At 40.1% G+C, this 15,435-nt stretch overlaps 1 protein-coding gene across 2 annotated transcripts in view; it reads left to right on the top strand.

Moving 5' to 3' along the window:
* Window positions 1-1,316: 1,316 nt before the first annotated feature.
* HTT (huntingtin) overlaps window positions 1,317-15,435 on the top strand; it is a 76,833-nt gene continuing 62,714 nt past the window's right edge. The window contains exons 1-7 of one of the 2 annotated variants that reach the window (XM_082282066.1): window positions 1,317-1,615; window positions 7,193-7,276; window positions 7,733-7,853; window positions 11,336-11,395; window positions 13,353-13,432; window positions 13,812-13,950; window positions 14,184-14,325. In XM_082282066.1, coding sequence (XP_082138192.1) covers window positions 1,515-1,615; window positions 7,193-7,276; window positions 7,733-7,853; window positions 11,336-11,395; window positions 13,353-13,432; window positions 13,812-13,950; window positions 14,184-14,325 — 727 coding nt within the window. In that variant the 5' untranslated portion in view covers window positions 1,317-1,514. The remainder of the gene's footprint in view (window positions 1,616-7,192; window positions 7,277-7,732; window positions 7,854-11,335; window positions 11,396-13,352; window positions 13,433-13,811; window positions 13,951-14,183; window positions 14,326-15,435) is intronic. The other variant, XM_082282067.1, reaches the window with a different exon arrangement.

The following is a 15,435-nucleotide window of genomic DNA, read 5'->3' as shown; positions in this document are numbered from 1 at the left end:
CAGAGAAACGTTTCTGAAAGGCTTATCATAAAATAATCGGGAAAAATACTGTTCTTACCTTAAAAGCCCACATATTGTAGCACTTCTATGATGAAATAAGGTTTTGCTTTAAGTTGCATTGCCTTCAGGACTAAGGATAGGTTTATTTTCAGAGGACTGTTTCAAATAATTGTCTTTTATTAACATGCTAATGAAGATAACCAGCAGAGCACTATTCCAGTGAATATTTGGCAAGAATGTGATCTATGACTTCTGTTGGCCTGAATATTCAGAGACATGAGCTTTGCTTCATTTGTTGATGTCTGCTATCAATAACCAAGTTGAATTACGGGAAATTTATTTTCTTAGAAGAGCTGTTCTCCATTTTTATTGCTGGAACTAGTTTCATGTGTGTGAGTTAAGTTGAACTGCCAGTTCTTAACCAGTTGTCATTTAAAGTCTGTATTAGCAAGTATATGTATTAAAATCAGTAGTTGTAACTGGAAACTTCACAATACTGTTGATTTTTTCTAAGTGTTCAGTAATGGAATCAATGATTTAAATATTCTATACTGTCTCTCTTGTATCCTGTATGTTCAATATGTGCATGCAAGAAGTAACCTCTGATAAAACAAGTCCACACTCAGGAGAGGAGCGCTGAAAGGCCGGCACGTACGCTGCCAAGTTTTAAGTGTCCTGTTCCTGTAAGAGTCTCTCTGCAGCCTAAAATAAGACTGGAGTGCCGTTAGCGCCCTTGGCCGGCACTTGTGCTGAGGGGCCTGTCGCGTTACCTGCTGTGCACCCGTGACACGCGGGCACAGAGTGGAGGCTCTCGCCGGGCTGGGGCGGTCAGTGCGGTGCCGCTGCGAAGGCGGCTCCCCGCCCGGGGCGGTGCCGGGGGCTCCCGGGGCCGGCTCCCCGCCCGGGGCGGTGCCGGGGGCTCCCGGGGCCGGCTCCCCGCCCGGGGCGGTGCCGGGGGCTCCCGGGGCCGGCTCCCCGCCAGGGTCCGAGCGCAGCGCTGCGGCCTCCGGCCGCCGCTGCCGGCAGGGGGCGCCGCAGAGCAGTACCCGGCCGCTCCACATGCGGCGGGGGGCGGAGCCTCCTTCTGATTGGCCAGAGCTCCTGTCGCTCTCGCTGCTGCCCCGCCCCCTGCGCAGCCCGCGTGCCGCTGTGTGTACATACGTAAAGGCGCGCGTGACGCCGGGCCGGGGGTGCCGTGTACGCATGCGCGGCGGAGCGGCGGGCCGGGGCCCTGCTCCGGGGGGGCGGGGCAGCCGGGGGGGCGGGGCGGGCACGCGGGGGCCGACGGGACGTATCCAAGATGGCGGCGGGGCGGACGGGAGGTGCCCGCGGCCCCGAACGGCGCCCGCCCCATTCATCGCGGCTGTGACGGGCCCGGGCCCGCGAGAGCGCCGGCAGAGCGCCGGGAGCGAGCCCGGCGGCAGCGCCAGCGGGGCAGCACTCGGACCCGCCAGGCGTCCGTGACAGGGCGGGTCGGAGCGCGGGCCGGTGCCGCCGGCGCGGGCGGAGCGGACATGGCCACCATGGAGAAGCTGACGAAGGCCTTCGAGTCGCTGCGCTCCTTCCAGCAGCAGCAGGGCCCGGCTGCCCTCCCCGAGGAGCCGCTGCAGAGACCGTGAGTGACCCACGCCCGAGACTGGGGGGCTCCCGACACGCGTGTCCGATATTCGGCCCGGGCCGGGCCGCCCCGGTTCTGGTTCCGCGGACAGCCCCGAGCCGGGCCCGGGCGCTGCCCTGTCCCTGGCAGGTGGCGGCTCCCGCAGACTTGTCGGGGTGCTGCTGTCGGTTCTCTGCCGAAGTTTAGACGTGGAGTAACTTTTGGGGCAAGTACGTTTGAAAATTCACCAGTGCGGGAAATGAACAGGAGGTACAGCAATGCTGTGTGAGTTTCACAGGCTGGTTTTAGGAAGGAAAATCTTATTTTCACCTAGTACACTGCTGCGGAAAGGACAAAGACCCTTAAGCATAACTTAAATGATTTGCTAGTTTCAGCATTTTCTTTTCTGATAACTTCTGAAGCACTTTCTCTGAGACCTTGTTCTTCTGTGCTTGACGCTTTCTGCATGAGTGTCTTTTCTCTGAATTCTCTCCTACTGATTGTACAGCTTTCTTGAAATGAGGATTCAAGGCTGAGCAAGAGAAATTTCTTCCACTCTGTGATTCACTTTCCATATCTTTTAAGTGTTGATTGTTGTGCAGTCGACTTTCTTATCAGAACAGTGCCCTGAAAGTTCATGTTGAAATTAAAAACAAGTTTTGGTGTTTATGAGTTGAAAATTTAAATAGAGTTAAGTCTGAGCTCTGCTGCTTTCAGAAGGAGTTGTTGTGTATGTCTGTTTGTGACAAAGTTCATTTGAAATCTTGTGCTGTGACTTGCTGTGCAGAGACCTAAGAGGAGTTAGCTTAAATATTCCTAATACGTTTTTCCTTTCTTAGATATAAGGGACAAATTCATTAGATCCATGAGGTACTCAAGTTTCCCATTGGGAGGCATTACTGGGGGACCAGGGCAAGGAGCTGTTCAGTACCGTGGTGCTGCCCCTTGCATTTGTATCCTCTAAACCCAGCTTGTATTGAGCAGCTGTGAAGGCAGTAAGGATTTTATGGAGTAAAGACATGAGTCACACTATTGCTTTTTCTCCTGCTGTTGGGGAGATGGGAGAAACAGAAGGGTTGAAGGGCAGGTAACTTCTAACTTGGCAGTTTCCTATGGTGTTGGCAGAGGAAGCAAAGCAGTGGCACTGGGCTCTTGGCCACCTGCTCCCACTGCACATTCTGATATGGTTGACAACTATATTATCACGGTTGGCGCTGTTTCTCTTTGGAGAGGGTTGTCTCAAACAATCGCAATGCATTTTCACACTTTTGATGCTTAATAGGTGAAAAAACTCACTTCTTCATGAGCTAGTTGTTTATAGGTGCCTTACTGGTCTGCAGGGACTAATTGCTCTGTTTTGTGCATTTTTTGGTGCTGTTACTTCGTGTGACATGGATGACCATTTATTTCCAGTCTTTCCTACGTGCAGTTGAAAAAGTCTGTCTTGAAAGTTACTGGTGAGAAAAATCATGGTATTTCAAGAGAAAATCCTGAAAATTATCTGTGATGCTTGCTGAAGGATGTTATGCTTGGCTTGATGGTCTAAATTTAGGCATATTCTACTGTAAACATTAAAAAATTAGTGTTGTAGTTGTCCTTGTTGACTTTGCTCTATGTTTAAAAATAGGCTGTTTTCAGAAAGCTGATGGGATTGTATGCCCCCAGGAACTGCACAGATTCAGTGACAGCACTGAGCCTCATAAAAGCCAGTGAAAAGCTATTATGGTAGCCTTTGCTGAGGCTTCCCAAACTTTTACTGAAATAGCAGGTGATATCTTGAATGTAATTCACAATACTCTGCATTTATTTTTGCTTGTTTGTAATAGATTGGAAGGGAAAATTGTATTTGGGGAGAAGTGTTCATCTTTGTTGTGCTTCTATGTAAGTAACACTTAAATATCTTGTAGTTCTGTGTGGTAAGTTCCTATCAGCCTACTAGGACTGTCTCCTGCTATGAAATGTTGTAAGATCAGAGAGATTGGGGTAGAGAAGAATTGTTTACCCAGCAGGAGCTGTATTTTTCTTCACTTTATTGTAAGACAATGACTCCAGAACTTCCGCTAATACAGATATCCTGTCTTTTTTGATTAAAATATTAATCAAATCCAAGCTTTTACCAAGAAGGTAAGAGCTTTTTCTGTTTCAAGAGATTTTAATCAGCAATAATCATGTGTTATGCTTGTACTATACCTTACAGTCAGATGGCAGTCTTTCGTCCCCTCTCTCCTATCTCTTGTTGGGTTTTTTTTCCCCTTCTATGTAAACATAACTTGAGCTCTGTGTCATGTTGCTTCTATACACTTCTGCTTAGGCAATTAATTTTCTTCCTTATATATTTTTAGCTTTTTCAGACTCTTAAATTTTGTTTGAAATTGAATGTTTTGTTTTGGATCACAAAGCTCCCACTAACTTAAAATTTTACTAGTACATTGTAAAAATTTAGTGTTTGATTTGTGAATTCGAAAGTGGATTCTTTACCTTTTCTCTTGTCAATTTATTCTAATAGTCACTTATTGTAATTGTTTTTAATTTTTTTTCATTTGAGTCTAACCATTACCTTTACAGCAAGAGGTACAGTAAAAGTGCAAGTACTCTCCAGCAATATGCTTTTTTCTATACTCTTCAATTTTTCTGGGTCTTTTATGTTTGACTGAAGCTGTGGTCGTAGATTGGTTTGATTGTATGTCAGTGGTGGTTTCTTGGTGGTTTTTTGGCATCATCATGTCTAGTAGACCAGTTCTAGTTGATTTGACAATCTACCACTGCCTGCGTTACTATACCTCATTTCCAGTGTCCCTCGTATTTGGAATGAGTTTATTTCTTGATCCACTCACATTTCTGTTTGTTATTAAAAGAATAATTTTTAGTTTCCTTAATGTCAAGCCATTTGGTTTGGCCCTTTTTCTTGTCACTGGCTCAGCTTTAGAACTTCTCTACTCTTCACATATTCTTAATTTCAAGGTCAATAAAAATTAGCATCGGTGAGCTGCATCTCCTTGTAGTCAGCTTGTCAGAACTCAGAGGGCAAATTATCTGGGTTTGCTGGTTTTCTTACATTGTTTATTAATCTTTCTGGGCTGTAGAAGTATGCAAGAGATTAAACTCCTCTGTATGTGAGATGGAGCTTTCCTGTTGATAGCTGCTGCTTCCAGTATCTCCTGCCTTCTGTTACTCATCAGATGTGTGATTGATTCATAAAATGTGTGATGCTGTTGTTGCCCCCCTGGGTATGCTCATCAGCAGTTTGCCTGTGGACTTCATGATACTTCTAAATAGAGCTTTGTTTGGTTTTTTAAACTAAAAAAAAAAAAATCATGTGTTTTCTCTCTGGATACTGTTCTGTTACCCTTCTCCCTCTGTAGGCACAGAAAGTATGTGCATGTACATAATGTACATTGTTTTCCTTCCACCTTTCATTTCTTGAAATTATATTTTCTCTAGCCATGCCTTTTTAAATTTTGAAGTTACTTATTTCAGCAAAGTGTAGATTATGTGTTAGTTGAGCTCTTTGTTTACAGAAATTTGCCAAGAGATTGATCTCTACTAGTCTGAGCAGTATTGAATGCCACTGCCTGCCTTGCTCAGGGCTATGTTATGTGTAGATAATAAAGAACTTTATTCTGAAAGTAGTCTTTGTCAACAGTATTTTTAATGTATCTTATATCTGAAATAGTGAGCTTATGGGCAAGTTCAGATGTGCCTGTTCTATTTTTGGGTTGAATGTGTACTGAAAATGGTGCTCATAAGAGATTGGGAACACTGGGTAACATTATCATGAAAGTTGAAATGATTAATAATTTTCTGAGGTGCCTGCTCACATTGGTGGTGCTCATGTTGCAAAATCAGTTGGACATCTTGGGCAGTATTTGGTGTTTCGTTAGAGATGATCTGAAATGCTGCTAAAGACTCTGGCACTTTTTCAAGATGGAGAGAAAGACATTGTGTATCTTGAACAAATTCAGGTTGTCTGCTCATATTCTGCCAGTGTCTTAAGTCCAAGAAGAGATCCTCTTTGCTATTCAGCTTGCCTAAATAAAATGGTGCCAAACTGTAACAGAAAAAATGGCTTTGTTCGAAGCTATTCTTTAAACTTCTAAAAGTAGGAAGTATTTCTGGGGTGAGATGACAGGATCTTTGTGAGGAAAAACTGAAATCTTGGGAACACAGACTTTTGAACTCCTTGCCTTCAGCCTGATGGAAGAAAAAGGACAGGGATACTGGCAAAGAATGACTTTTTCCCAAAATGTGTACTATTATTTGAGCTGATGTTCCTAAATAATGTAGTGTAGTTCTTTAAAAATACTTGTCTAACACTATATTTTGAGTTAGCTGAATTTAATGTGCTTATTGGCTACCTGCTGTTGGCTGTTAATGTTGTGCTACTGTTATTAACGTAACTCAAGGCTGTTCACATTGTTTTCCAACTTCTAATTCAGAAACACTGTTTTGCTGTTTCATGATTTTTGCTGTTTTTTGCTAAGGCAGAAAATTAAATACTAAAAATGATCAATTTTCACTTGGTAAACAAAAGGGAAGATTCTCTGAATGTGAGTGAAGAAGCTGGTAATTCCTTACAGTGAAACAGACTCAGGAGAGATACTTGGGTGTGTGGTTTTGCTCAGCTATTGCTACTAGCTAATTATTTAAAAGTAACATCTGCTTTCCTAGAAGTGATTCTGTGTCAGTAAAGTTAGGAGTAGGAGAGACTACACACTGAAATGAAATTTCACAGTCATAGTTGGGAGTCTGTCTTGCTCTCTATTTTCAGTTCCTTTATTGGGGGTGGAGCAGGGGAAGAGCTGCTCTTCCAAGAGCTTGTATCATGTTGAAGTGAATGTTAAACACATTTTACAGAGTAGAAGCTTTTTGTATTGTGCTCTGCATCGTTTGTAGATACACATTCTTTGTTTCTGTGCATTTTATTCTCTTTATAGTACACTCAGCTTGGCCTTTCCTGGGCTATACCAAGTGTTATTATAGGGATGATATTCTCAACAGGCAGAGACTGTGTCTAGGACTTTGCTGTTTTTGTAATTACCTTTAGAGGAATGTAGTGTATGATAGCATTGCTTTGTCATCCTTTTCAGTTCAGGTGCAAAATGGTCTATTTAATAGAACTCAAAGTTTCAAGATGTTGGCAGACAGAAAAAGTCTAAGGTGATATTATGTGGGAGGAGGGTCTTTTTAAAAGAGGTATTTTTTGTTCTCATGGCTTATTTTCCCCAACCTTTTTCTTTGTATCAGTTTCTTTTATTTTTGCTTTGTTCTAGGACTGCCTCATTTTTTCCATCCTTTCCCTTTGCTCTTCATTCTTCAATTTTCTTTCCCAAGTATTTTCTCAGTGAAAGTTATGGAATGAATGGGATATTCCATGTTAAATGATTCATTCTTCATTCTTTTTCTAAGTTGGTATTTCTCCTTGGCTTGTGTGCTCTCAGCAGCAGTTGGCAGATGAAGTGCTGTGTCTACAGGTAGTTGCTGTTTATGGAGTGACTAGAAACTGCATCTTTTTCTTGTGTGATGATTAAACTCTACTTTAGCAAGAGTGTTTGAATGGTCACTTTTGAACTCATTATCATTGTATTCTTCCTTTAGAAAGAAAGAACTTGCAGCTACCAAGAAAGATCGAGTGAATCATTGTCTAACAATATGCGAAAACATAGTTGCTCAGTCGCTAAGGTAAGGCACTGTCTTTAATTTATTAATTATTTATTAATGTCTTTAATTCATTAGGATGAATAGCAACTTTGGAGTGTTAGCTGTTGGGAGGATTCCTTATAATTGCTCGTTTTAAATGCTGAGCTTCTATTTAAAACTGAAATGGCATGATTTTTTTTTTAACCAACTCAAAATCTAGGGACTTTTGTTTACCTGTTGGTGGAGCGGGCACTTTCCATCTACTGCAGACAGAGACACTTAGGCACAGAGGTCGAATACCTTACCAGGTTATGTAGGAAAGAGTAGGGAAATGACTTCCCAGCTCCTAAGGAAGTGCTTAAATAAACTGAATGTCTTCTCCTCTTGTATACGTGTGTATAATATATATGTAGTTGGATTATAAAACCCTTTGAAAAACATTATTGGTGTTTCATTTCCATAGTGCACGTTGTAATTTTCTAATGTTTGTTTATTTAGAAATTCTCCAGAATTTCAGAAACTGCTGGGCATTGCTATGGAACTCTTTCTCCTCTGCAGTGAGGATGCAGAATCTGATGTCCGGATGGTTGCAGATGAATGCCTTAATAAAGTTATTAAAGTAAGAGCTATTACTATCAGATTTTTGTCTCTTCTTGATGCAATGTCCTGTCTGAATTCCCACTGATGTTCTTTTAGTTGCCATTCTTACTGTTGATAGTATCTCATAATATAAGAGGGTAAGTAAGCTTCTTTACTAAATTCTGTATGTGCTCTTTCTCTCTTAGGAGAGTGTTTTATGCTCAGATCAACATATTTAACTGTAACTTGTCTTACAAGTTAGTTCATTGTTCAGATCTGTTTTTGTCTTCAATTGTTCATTAACTTCATTCTCTTCAAGTTAACCAAAACAGGAATGTGGGCTTTTCTGAAATCATCTTGTTGTGTGGGAACAATACTCCTATTATTGTTCTGTAAACATAAAGACACTTAGCATGAGGAAAGGTAAAAATATTACTTAAAAACTGATTGAAAGGTAGTGTGATTTGCTGAGATTTGGAGGGGGAGATTTCAGGCAGTAATTAGAATAACTATGGTGTTGTGGAAATTGTTTTTTCCCCTACTTTGATCCTGAATGAAGAACTTGTTGGAGAAGAGCAGATGGGCATTCATAGCAGGTCACGCGAGGTCTAAATCTTGATTCAAAGTATCTTAAAATGAACCTTTTGAGTAATTTGCAGAAGCTGCTGCTTCCAGAACAGGCTTGTCTTCACTTGCCTTTTTTTTGTGTTTGGTTTTTTTCTGAAATACTTGAACTTGAAGACACTGTTACGTACCGGCATAAATAATCTAGTTGATGTAAAGTTTAAGTGCTTTAGGAATATGCAAATAATAATTTTCTTTCGCATGAAGGCGCGTGTAGAAGCAAGCAAACTAAACATTGATATCTGATTGAATTAAGTTTTGGGGATTGAGCTTGTGGCTGAAAGTTGTATGGAGAAAGCTTACCGATTGTGTAGTGTGTTCCATAATGATAGGAAATGAGGAAGTGTGAGTTCCTTGCGTTTTTGTTTTGCCCAATAGCACTTTGGTCTTTCCACTTTGATTTAAATGTTTTTCTGTTTGAGGGAGAGCACTCTATGAAATACATACATTATTATTTCACTCAGTTTGCCTTAAAAGCTGTTCTGAAACAGTTCTAAAGAATGTAAGCTTATTTCCTACTTTCCATGAAGCACTTATGTAGGCTTGGTATAAAATTTACCTCACAAATTCTCTAATCTGTTTAATATTGTTGCTCTCTGGCATGTTTCAGGGTTACTTGAAAAACTTACTTTTTTTTCCAAAATGTTTGTATGGTAGTTTGTTCTGTTTTCAAGATTAAAGTAGTTTTAAATGATGGAGTCTTCTATCAGTCATTAAGCTCGCCAGTTGGTCACAGCTCTGAAATGGTTAACAGTTGTGATATTCTACACACATGGATGTATCAGACTGTTATGGAAGCTGGTTGTACTTTGTATTCTGTTTCTGTGTTTTACATTGTGTGGGAGCAATTTAGCAACTTAGGCAGACAACTGTGTATAAATGCAGAGACAAAAAGATGTGCAGTTTTATTTTTGGTTGTGCAAGTACCAGTGATGCTTGTGGTAAGTAGAACAGAGGTGTTGGGCCCCTAAGCTTTCATTTTAGTCAAAGTTCAGCCTTTTTTAGTATCTCAGGCATATTTAGAAGCTAATTCTTTTGCTAGTGATGCTTTGTAGCATCTCTTGAAATAAAAGACTACAGATGTAAGCATTACTTGTGTAACTGTGTCTGGAGTTTATGCTCATTACTATAACTAGAAGACTAATGCTGCTGTGCAGACAAGGCTGAGGACATAACTTGAAATAAACACTCTGTAAGTCATCTTTAAGTATCACTACACTTACCTGTTAGAACCTCACAGACAATATAAATGGCTCAAGATTTAAATAATGTTGGTGATACCTTTAAAAGAAAAAATACCAAGTTGGGACTTTCCAGGTTTCTGTGGGTAATGTCAAGCTGTCTTTTGTTTGAAGCTGATGCAGAATGTTGTAGTATTCTCTGTGCTAATGATACTGGTGGGACTGTTCACACAGATTGCAGTACAGTTGGTCTCAGTAATTGGAATTTATTATTGTAGTAATTTAGAGCTTACTATGCTTTTTTTTCCAATCGGGATGACGTTATAGATTCTAGCCTGCTAAAAATGTAGCTATACACTAATAAAAATAGTTCCTCCAGCTGGGTGTGTTGTAAGGACAATTTAGCCTTGAAGCCAAATAGTAGCTGGTGCCTTTTTGTGTTGCTTGATATCCTTATATATAGGGGCAGTGAACTTTTCATAAAAACTAAGTTTTGTGAAGTAAATCCTGCCTGCTGTCATCCAGACACCTGCAGTCTGTTGCTGGGGTGCTTATGGTAATATAAAGATACAACCTGGGGAATGGAGTTTTGGAGCATACAATTTTAGGCTGGGGAAATTGTGTCCTGGAGGAGCCACAGGCACTGCACTGACTGTGCTTAAGCAGTTGTGGCTTCTAGCTCAGCGTGTGCCATCAGATTTTGTAGGCATCATGAGTAATCCTGTGAAGATGTGAGTTTAATGGTTGGTGGTCAGGAGGGCAGTTAGAAAATTAGAATTAATAAATTACTGGGCAAGGAATAAAAAATTAAATACTAAACAGTATAGCACAATATGAATCCACAACATAGGCACTTTCACACTGTATGAAGGTCTCATCTCATTGGAGGAGCTGGTGGAAATGTTCATAAATTGTAGTACACATCAGAGAAAAAAGTGGATGAGGAAGGGTAACCATATATATACAAATTATTCTGTATGGAGAGATTATATTTTTGTATTTTCTTTTTGTCTGATACTTTAAAGACAGAGAATGATCAAGTTGAGGTGAACAGAAAATGACTACTTCTTGGTGCTTACTTTCATTTCATGTACACTGGGTTTTAGCCAGGCTTCAGGTTTGAACTACAGTACATGCTCTGTTGCTGTATGCTTGATTGGATCCTGGGATGTGACACTTGTGGTATGCAGAACTCCTTGTAGCGTATGTACTAACTGGATGCAGAAATAGGCTGATTCATGAAACAAAGGGTTTTCAGGGGCTGTTAAAGGTACTGGTACAAATACAGCTTCAGTTTGAGAAATAGTAGGAGCCTACTTGACAGTGGGGGAGTATAGCAGGGAATGCCTTTTGCTGCTTGTGAATACTATTCTTGTGTTTTAATATTCATGAGTACCAGCTCCTGGTGATTGCCAGAAAGCACAATAGGTTGGCTCTGCTTGTAGTCTGATCCCATATGGCCTTTTGCAGGTACAGTGGGCAAAGCAGTCAGTATTAACTGCAAATAACTGTTAGAGTTTGTGGAGTTTGACCACATTTGTGTGAAGGATAAAGGTGTCTCTTATCAGTATTTATCACTTTCTTAGTTATACATCAAATATAGGGACCACTAGATAGTTCTGTGCCTTGTTTGAAGCTGTTTTACTGCAAGTGTAACATTGCTCCTGTAAAGCGCCTCCCCTCTGACACAGAATGTTCTCAATGCATTTTACTGCAGGCTTTGATGGATTCCAATCTTCCCAGGTTACAGTTAGAGCTGTATAAAGAGATTAAAAAGGTGAGTGATTTTTCTTTCATGTCATTTTGAAATGTGGTGTTTTGTATGTGTTCTATTATATTGGAATGTAACATTAGTGTAAATTAATAGTTTGTCTTTTAAGATCAAGGTAAAAACTTCATTTTAGAAGGATTTATGACTGTTTCAAGGTATTATTCTACTGAATTCCTCACTGTTGGCCCCATTGTTTAGATCTAACCACTCCTGAAAGCTTATCTGGCAGAAAATGTGTGAGCATTTGGTTTGAAAAGCAGTTCAAGTTAACCTTAGTGACTCCCCACCCAAAGAATAAGGCATGTTCATGATGTTTGCTCCACTGACTAAGCTAGAAAGAATAATTTGAACCAAAAGGGTGGTGAAAAGTAGATGGAGGACAGTGACATTCTTAATTGACAAAACCTTGGGGAGGAGTAAGGCTTGAAGTAACCTGATACAACTACTGTATGAATGTGTGATATGTACTTACAGCTTCTTACAGAGGCATAGGGAGAAATACTGAAGCATCTTTCTAGGCACCAAAAGACACAATTTAATTATGTCCACAGGAAGAAATTTTGTGGTAGCCTTTTTGAAGTTTGCGACTGCAGAAGAGAAATGCTGTGTTTAGGACAGTATCACTGAAATTGTGTGTCTTGCATCTATAAATGCAGAAAATATAGGTGTTATTTGTCAGACAGTAATGATACTGGTTTTTTGGGGGTAATAATAGAACTCTAGAAGATAAGTCACAAAATCAATGCACATAGCTTTTCTTCTGTTAGAGGTAGGGCCATGTATGGATATCTTACTGTATTGCTGTACCTTAATGTCATGCAATATTTTTGAGGATGTGGAAATGGGCATCTACCTAATTAACAGAAAACAGCCAACAGATAAATCGCTCTGAAGTTTCTGCACGTTGTGACCAGGTGTAGGAGGAAATATTTTGTTGCTCAGTTGGCATGTGCTTCTTGAAAGGTGCTCTCAGATTTGTGACAGGTGAGAGAGAGGTAGCATGTACAACAGGGGCACCCAGTAGACTGAATTTTGTTTGTGCATCAGTATCACTTCAGAAGCCATGCCAGAATCTGTTGTTTGGCTGTGAGCCTGAGAAATGCATGTTTTGTAATTCAGATGCAAGTATTTTTTACTTGTCATGCTAACAAGGCTGCAAGCCTTTGATATATTAGCTAAAGAAAGTAATAAAGAAATGACAGCTTTTAGACATCTCAGCTTTGTCTTCAGGGGACTCAATTTGAGAAGCGTTTTGGTTGGGTTTGAACTACATCAGGTAGACACCCTCCTAGGCATCTCTTGAATTCCATAGTTTTCTATGTTTCCAGCAATACTAAGGAATTGTACTGTATCCCTAGACACTAATATAAGGGCATTCTGGTTCAAGTCAGGTGCTCAACTGAAGTTGTCAGTCTGGGCAAATAGATACTAAACTTCAGCAGTCAAGCCGTTAGGAAGTGCTACACATCAGTATGTTGATTTTTCCTTTGGTGCACTCAGAAACTGAATGTTGTTTATTTGCATATCTTCACTGCTGTCAATTTTATGCTGTATTTATATCTCTGCAAGCATTCCACTGATTTTTAGACTCTCATATCATCAGTGTTTCTTTGTTGGCTGATGCCTTTCTCTGTGGTATTTTAAGCAGATTTCAGCAGAACAGAGATCTCAGACATTTCCTTTTCTTTTATGGTGTTTCTTATTATTCATTTTGGTTTACTCAGAAAATTCCTAATACCATCTGGAAGAATGAAGGCAGTTATGGAACTGACTTGACTTCCTTTTGGCTGAAGGAAATTTATGATTTCCAGACACCTTATATTTTTATCTGTTTAAGTAAAATGTACACTATTGTATACATATTGTATATTGTATACATATTGTATATTGTATATGTATAGGCAATTTTTTTGTAGGAAATGGTTTTGCATGATGAAATGTGATAGTTATATACTCTGTCTAGAATGGTGCTTCAAGAAGTCTACGTGCTGCACTCTGGAGATTTGCTGAGCTTGCCCATCTAGTTCGGCCTCAAAAGTGCAGGTAAACACATTCTAATAAGGAACTTTCATTAGAACCTTTAAAGAAATACAGATGTTAACAAAATGATACTGTTCAGAAGTTTTAAGTATGTAATTAGGAGATTGGAGGAATTGCTATCACTTTTCTCTGAAGTAGCTTTATTTGATCAGTGTTTTATTTTCATAGAGCTTTAGTTCCATGCTATACATTACTGTAAAGGGGAAAAACTTACGAAGATAGTGACTTGTATTTTTTAAGTGTATTCTTCTCTTACGTTCAGAAAACAGGTACATTTTTGTATGATTTAGTAATACCACAGAACTTGAGTATGAATTAAAAATACTTAGAAGGGTATGGCTGTTCTGATCTCAAATTAGTTTTTCTCCTGTGCCGTACATAGGCCATACTTGGTGAACCTTTTGCCCTGTCTGACACGGATAAGTAAGAGACCCGAAGAATCGGTACAAGAGACGCTAGCTGCGGCAATACCCAAAATCATGGCAGCCTTTGGCAATTTTGCAAATGACAATGAGATTAAGGTACCTTTCTTTACCCTGTTAGTGTTCCCTGTTATATCGCAAAGCATGGTGAGCTATCAGCATTATCAGTCAGATGGTACAGAAAGCAGTGTTACAGCTGCATGTCTGAATTAAGGCAGAAGTTGTCCTTGCTTGATGTACATGAAGTAATGCTTTGAATAAATGAGAAATACATTTGCTGGCTTCTCAGTTCACTTCTGATAAAAAGTTAAGTAAGGTATCTTTGTTTTTAGGTTTTGTTGAAGGCTTTCATAGCTAATCTTAAATCCAGTTCCCCCACTATCCGTCGAACAGCAGCAGGATCAGCAGTAAGCATCTGTCAACATTCACGAAGAACACAGTATTTTTATGCCTGGTTATTGAATGTACTTTTAGGTAAGATTCAAGTCACAAAATTCAATTTGCTTTATGTGTAAGTAACATTATATTTTTTTCCATTAAGAATATGTATCACTTTGCATATGTGAAAGGTTTTCAGGTAAAGGAAGGATACTTAGACTACCCGTTACACTGCTGATACTTTCTCTATTTGGTGTTAAGTTAGAGGAAGATACTCCTAAAGCTATTTGTCTCTCTCTCTGTGCTGCAATGCTAGTAAGTAATATTGAAAAGAAGTAGCTAAGGCTTAGGAAGCAAGCAGCTTGTCGGAAAGTGAGGAGGTTCAAGGATTCTGGGAGAACTTGGATGGCATCAGGAATCTGAAGAGACTTACATGGTCCATCAGCTTGGTTGCTAGTGCAGCAGGTCTGAGATCTGAGATGGAGGGTACCTGGTTGTGCTCTGAGCCATGATCACATATCCTGTAACCTTTCTTAGAAGGACCACCACATAGATTCTGTTATAACTTAGAGCAGAAATTGAGAGGTTTTTTATTTAAAAGCGCAGAACTTTGTATCAGGTATTGCTTCCATATTTCTTCAGCTGGGAAGTTTGCATGGTCTTAGTGTTGTTTTTGCAAGTTTTGACGAGAAGCTTCTCTGGATTTCAGTGGAAACTTGCCTCAGTTTTGTTATTGACAAGGGGTTCTTTACTATGTAGACTCTATTGCAAAAGGAGAGATAAGGAAGACCTGCAGATACATAAGGTGTTACCATGTTAGCATTGCTGCTTTCAAGAAGTGTGAAAAATTCAAATGCTGCGTTGTGACTTGCTTCCCTCTGAAGTGATGTGTGATAATGCCCTTGGCAATGATGCAGAATTCAAACAGAAGCACTAATAGGAACTTCATGAATTTATTCTGATTTTTTTCCCCCTCCCTGGGTAGAAGGTTGTGTTTTCTTCCATAACTTATATTTGTTCATAATATGCTTTGGGGTTGATTGTGATTAACACGTAAGTATATGGAACAAGGTTCCCAAAACAGGGCAAAGTGCAAATAACTTCCATTAGGGTAGCAGTGCTTCTGTGAGCGAGGGAGTTACATTTGGGTGTAAGCTGTCAAGTGGAGAGAGGAGGCAGGTGAGAGGAGCAAAAGAGTCCAGATCA

The sequence above is a fragment of the Coloeus monedula genome (genome assembly GCF_965178545.1).
Source record: "Coloeus monedula genome assembly, chromosome: 5".
Classification (NCBI taxonomy): Eukaryota; Metazoa; Chordata; class Aves; order Passeriformes; family Corvidae; genus Coloeus; species Coloeus monedula.
Note: the sequence above shows the minus strand (reverse complement) of the source record. Positions and strands in the feature narration are given on the sequence as shown.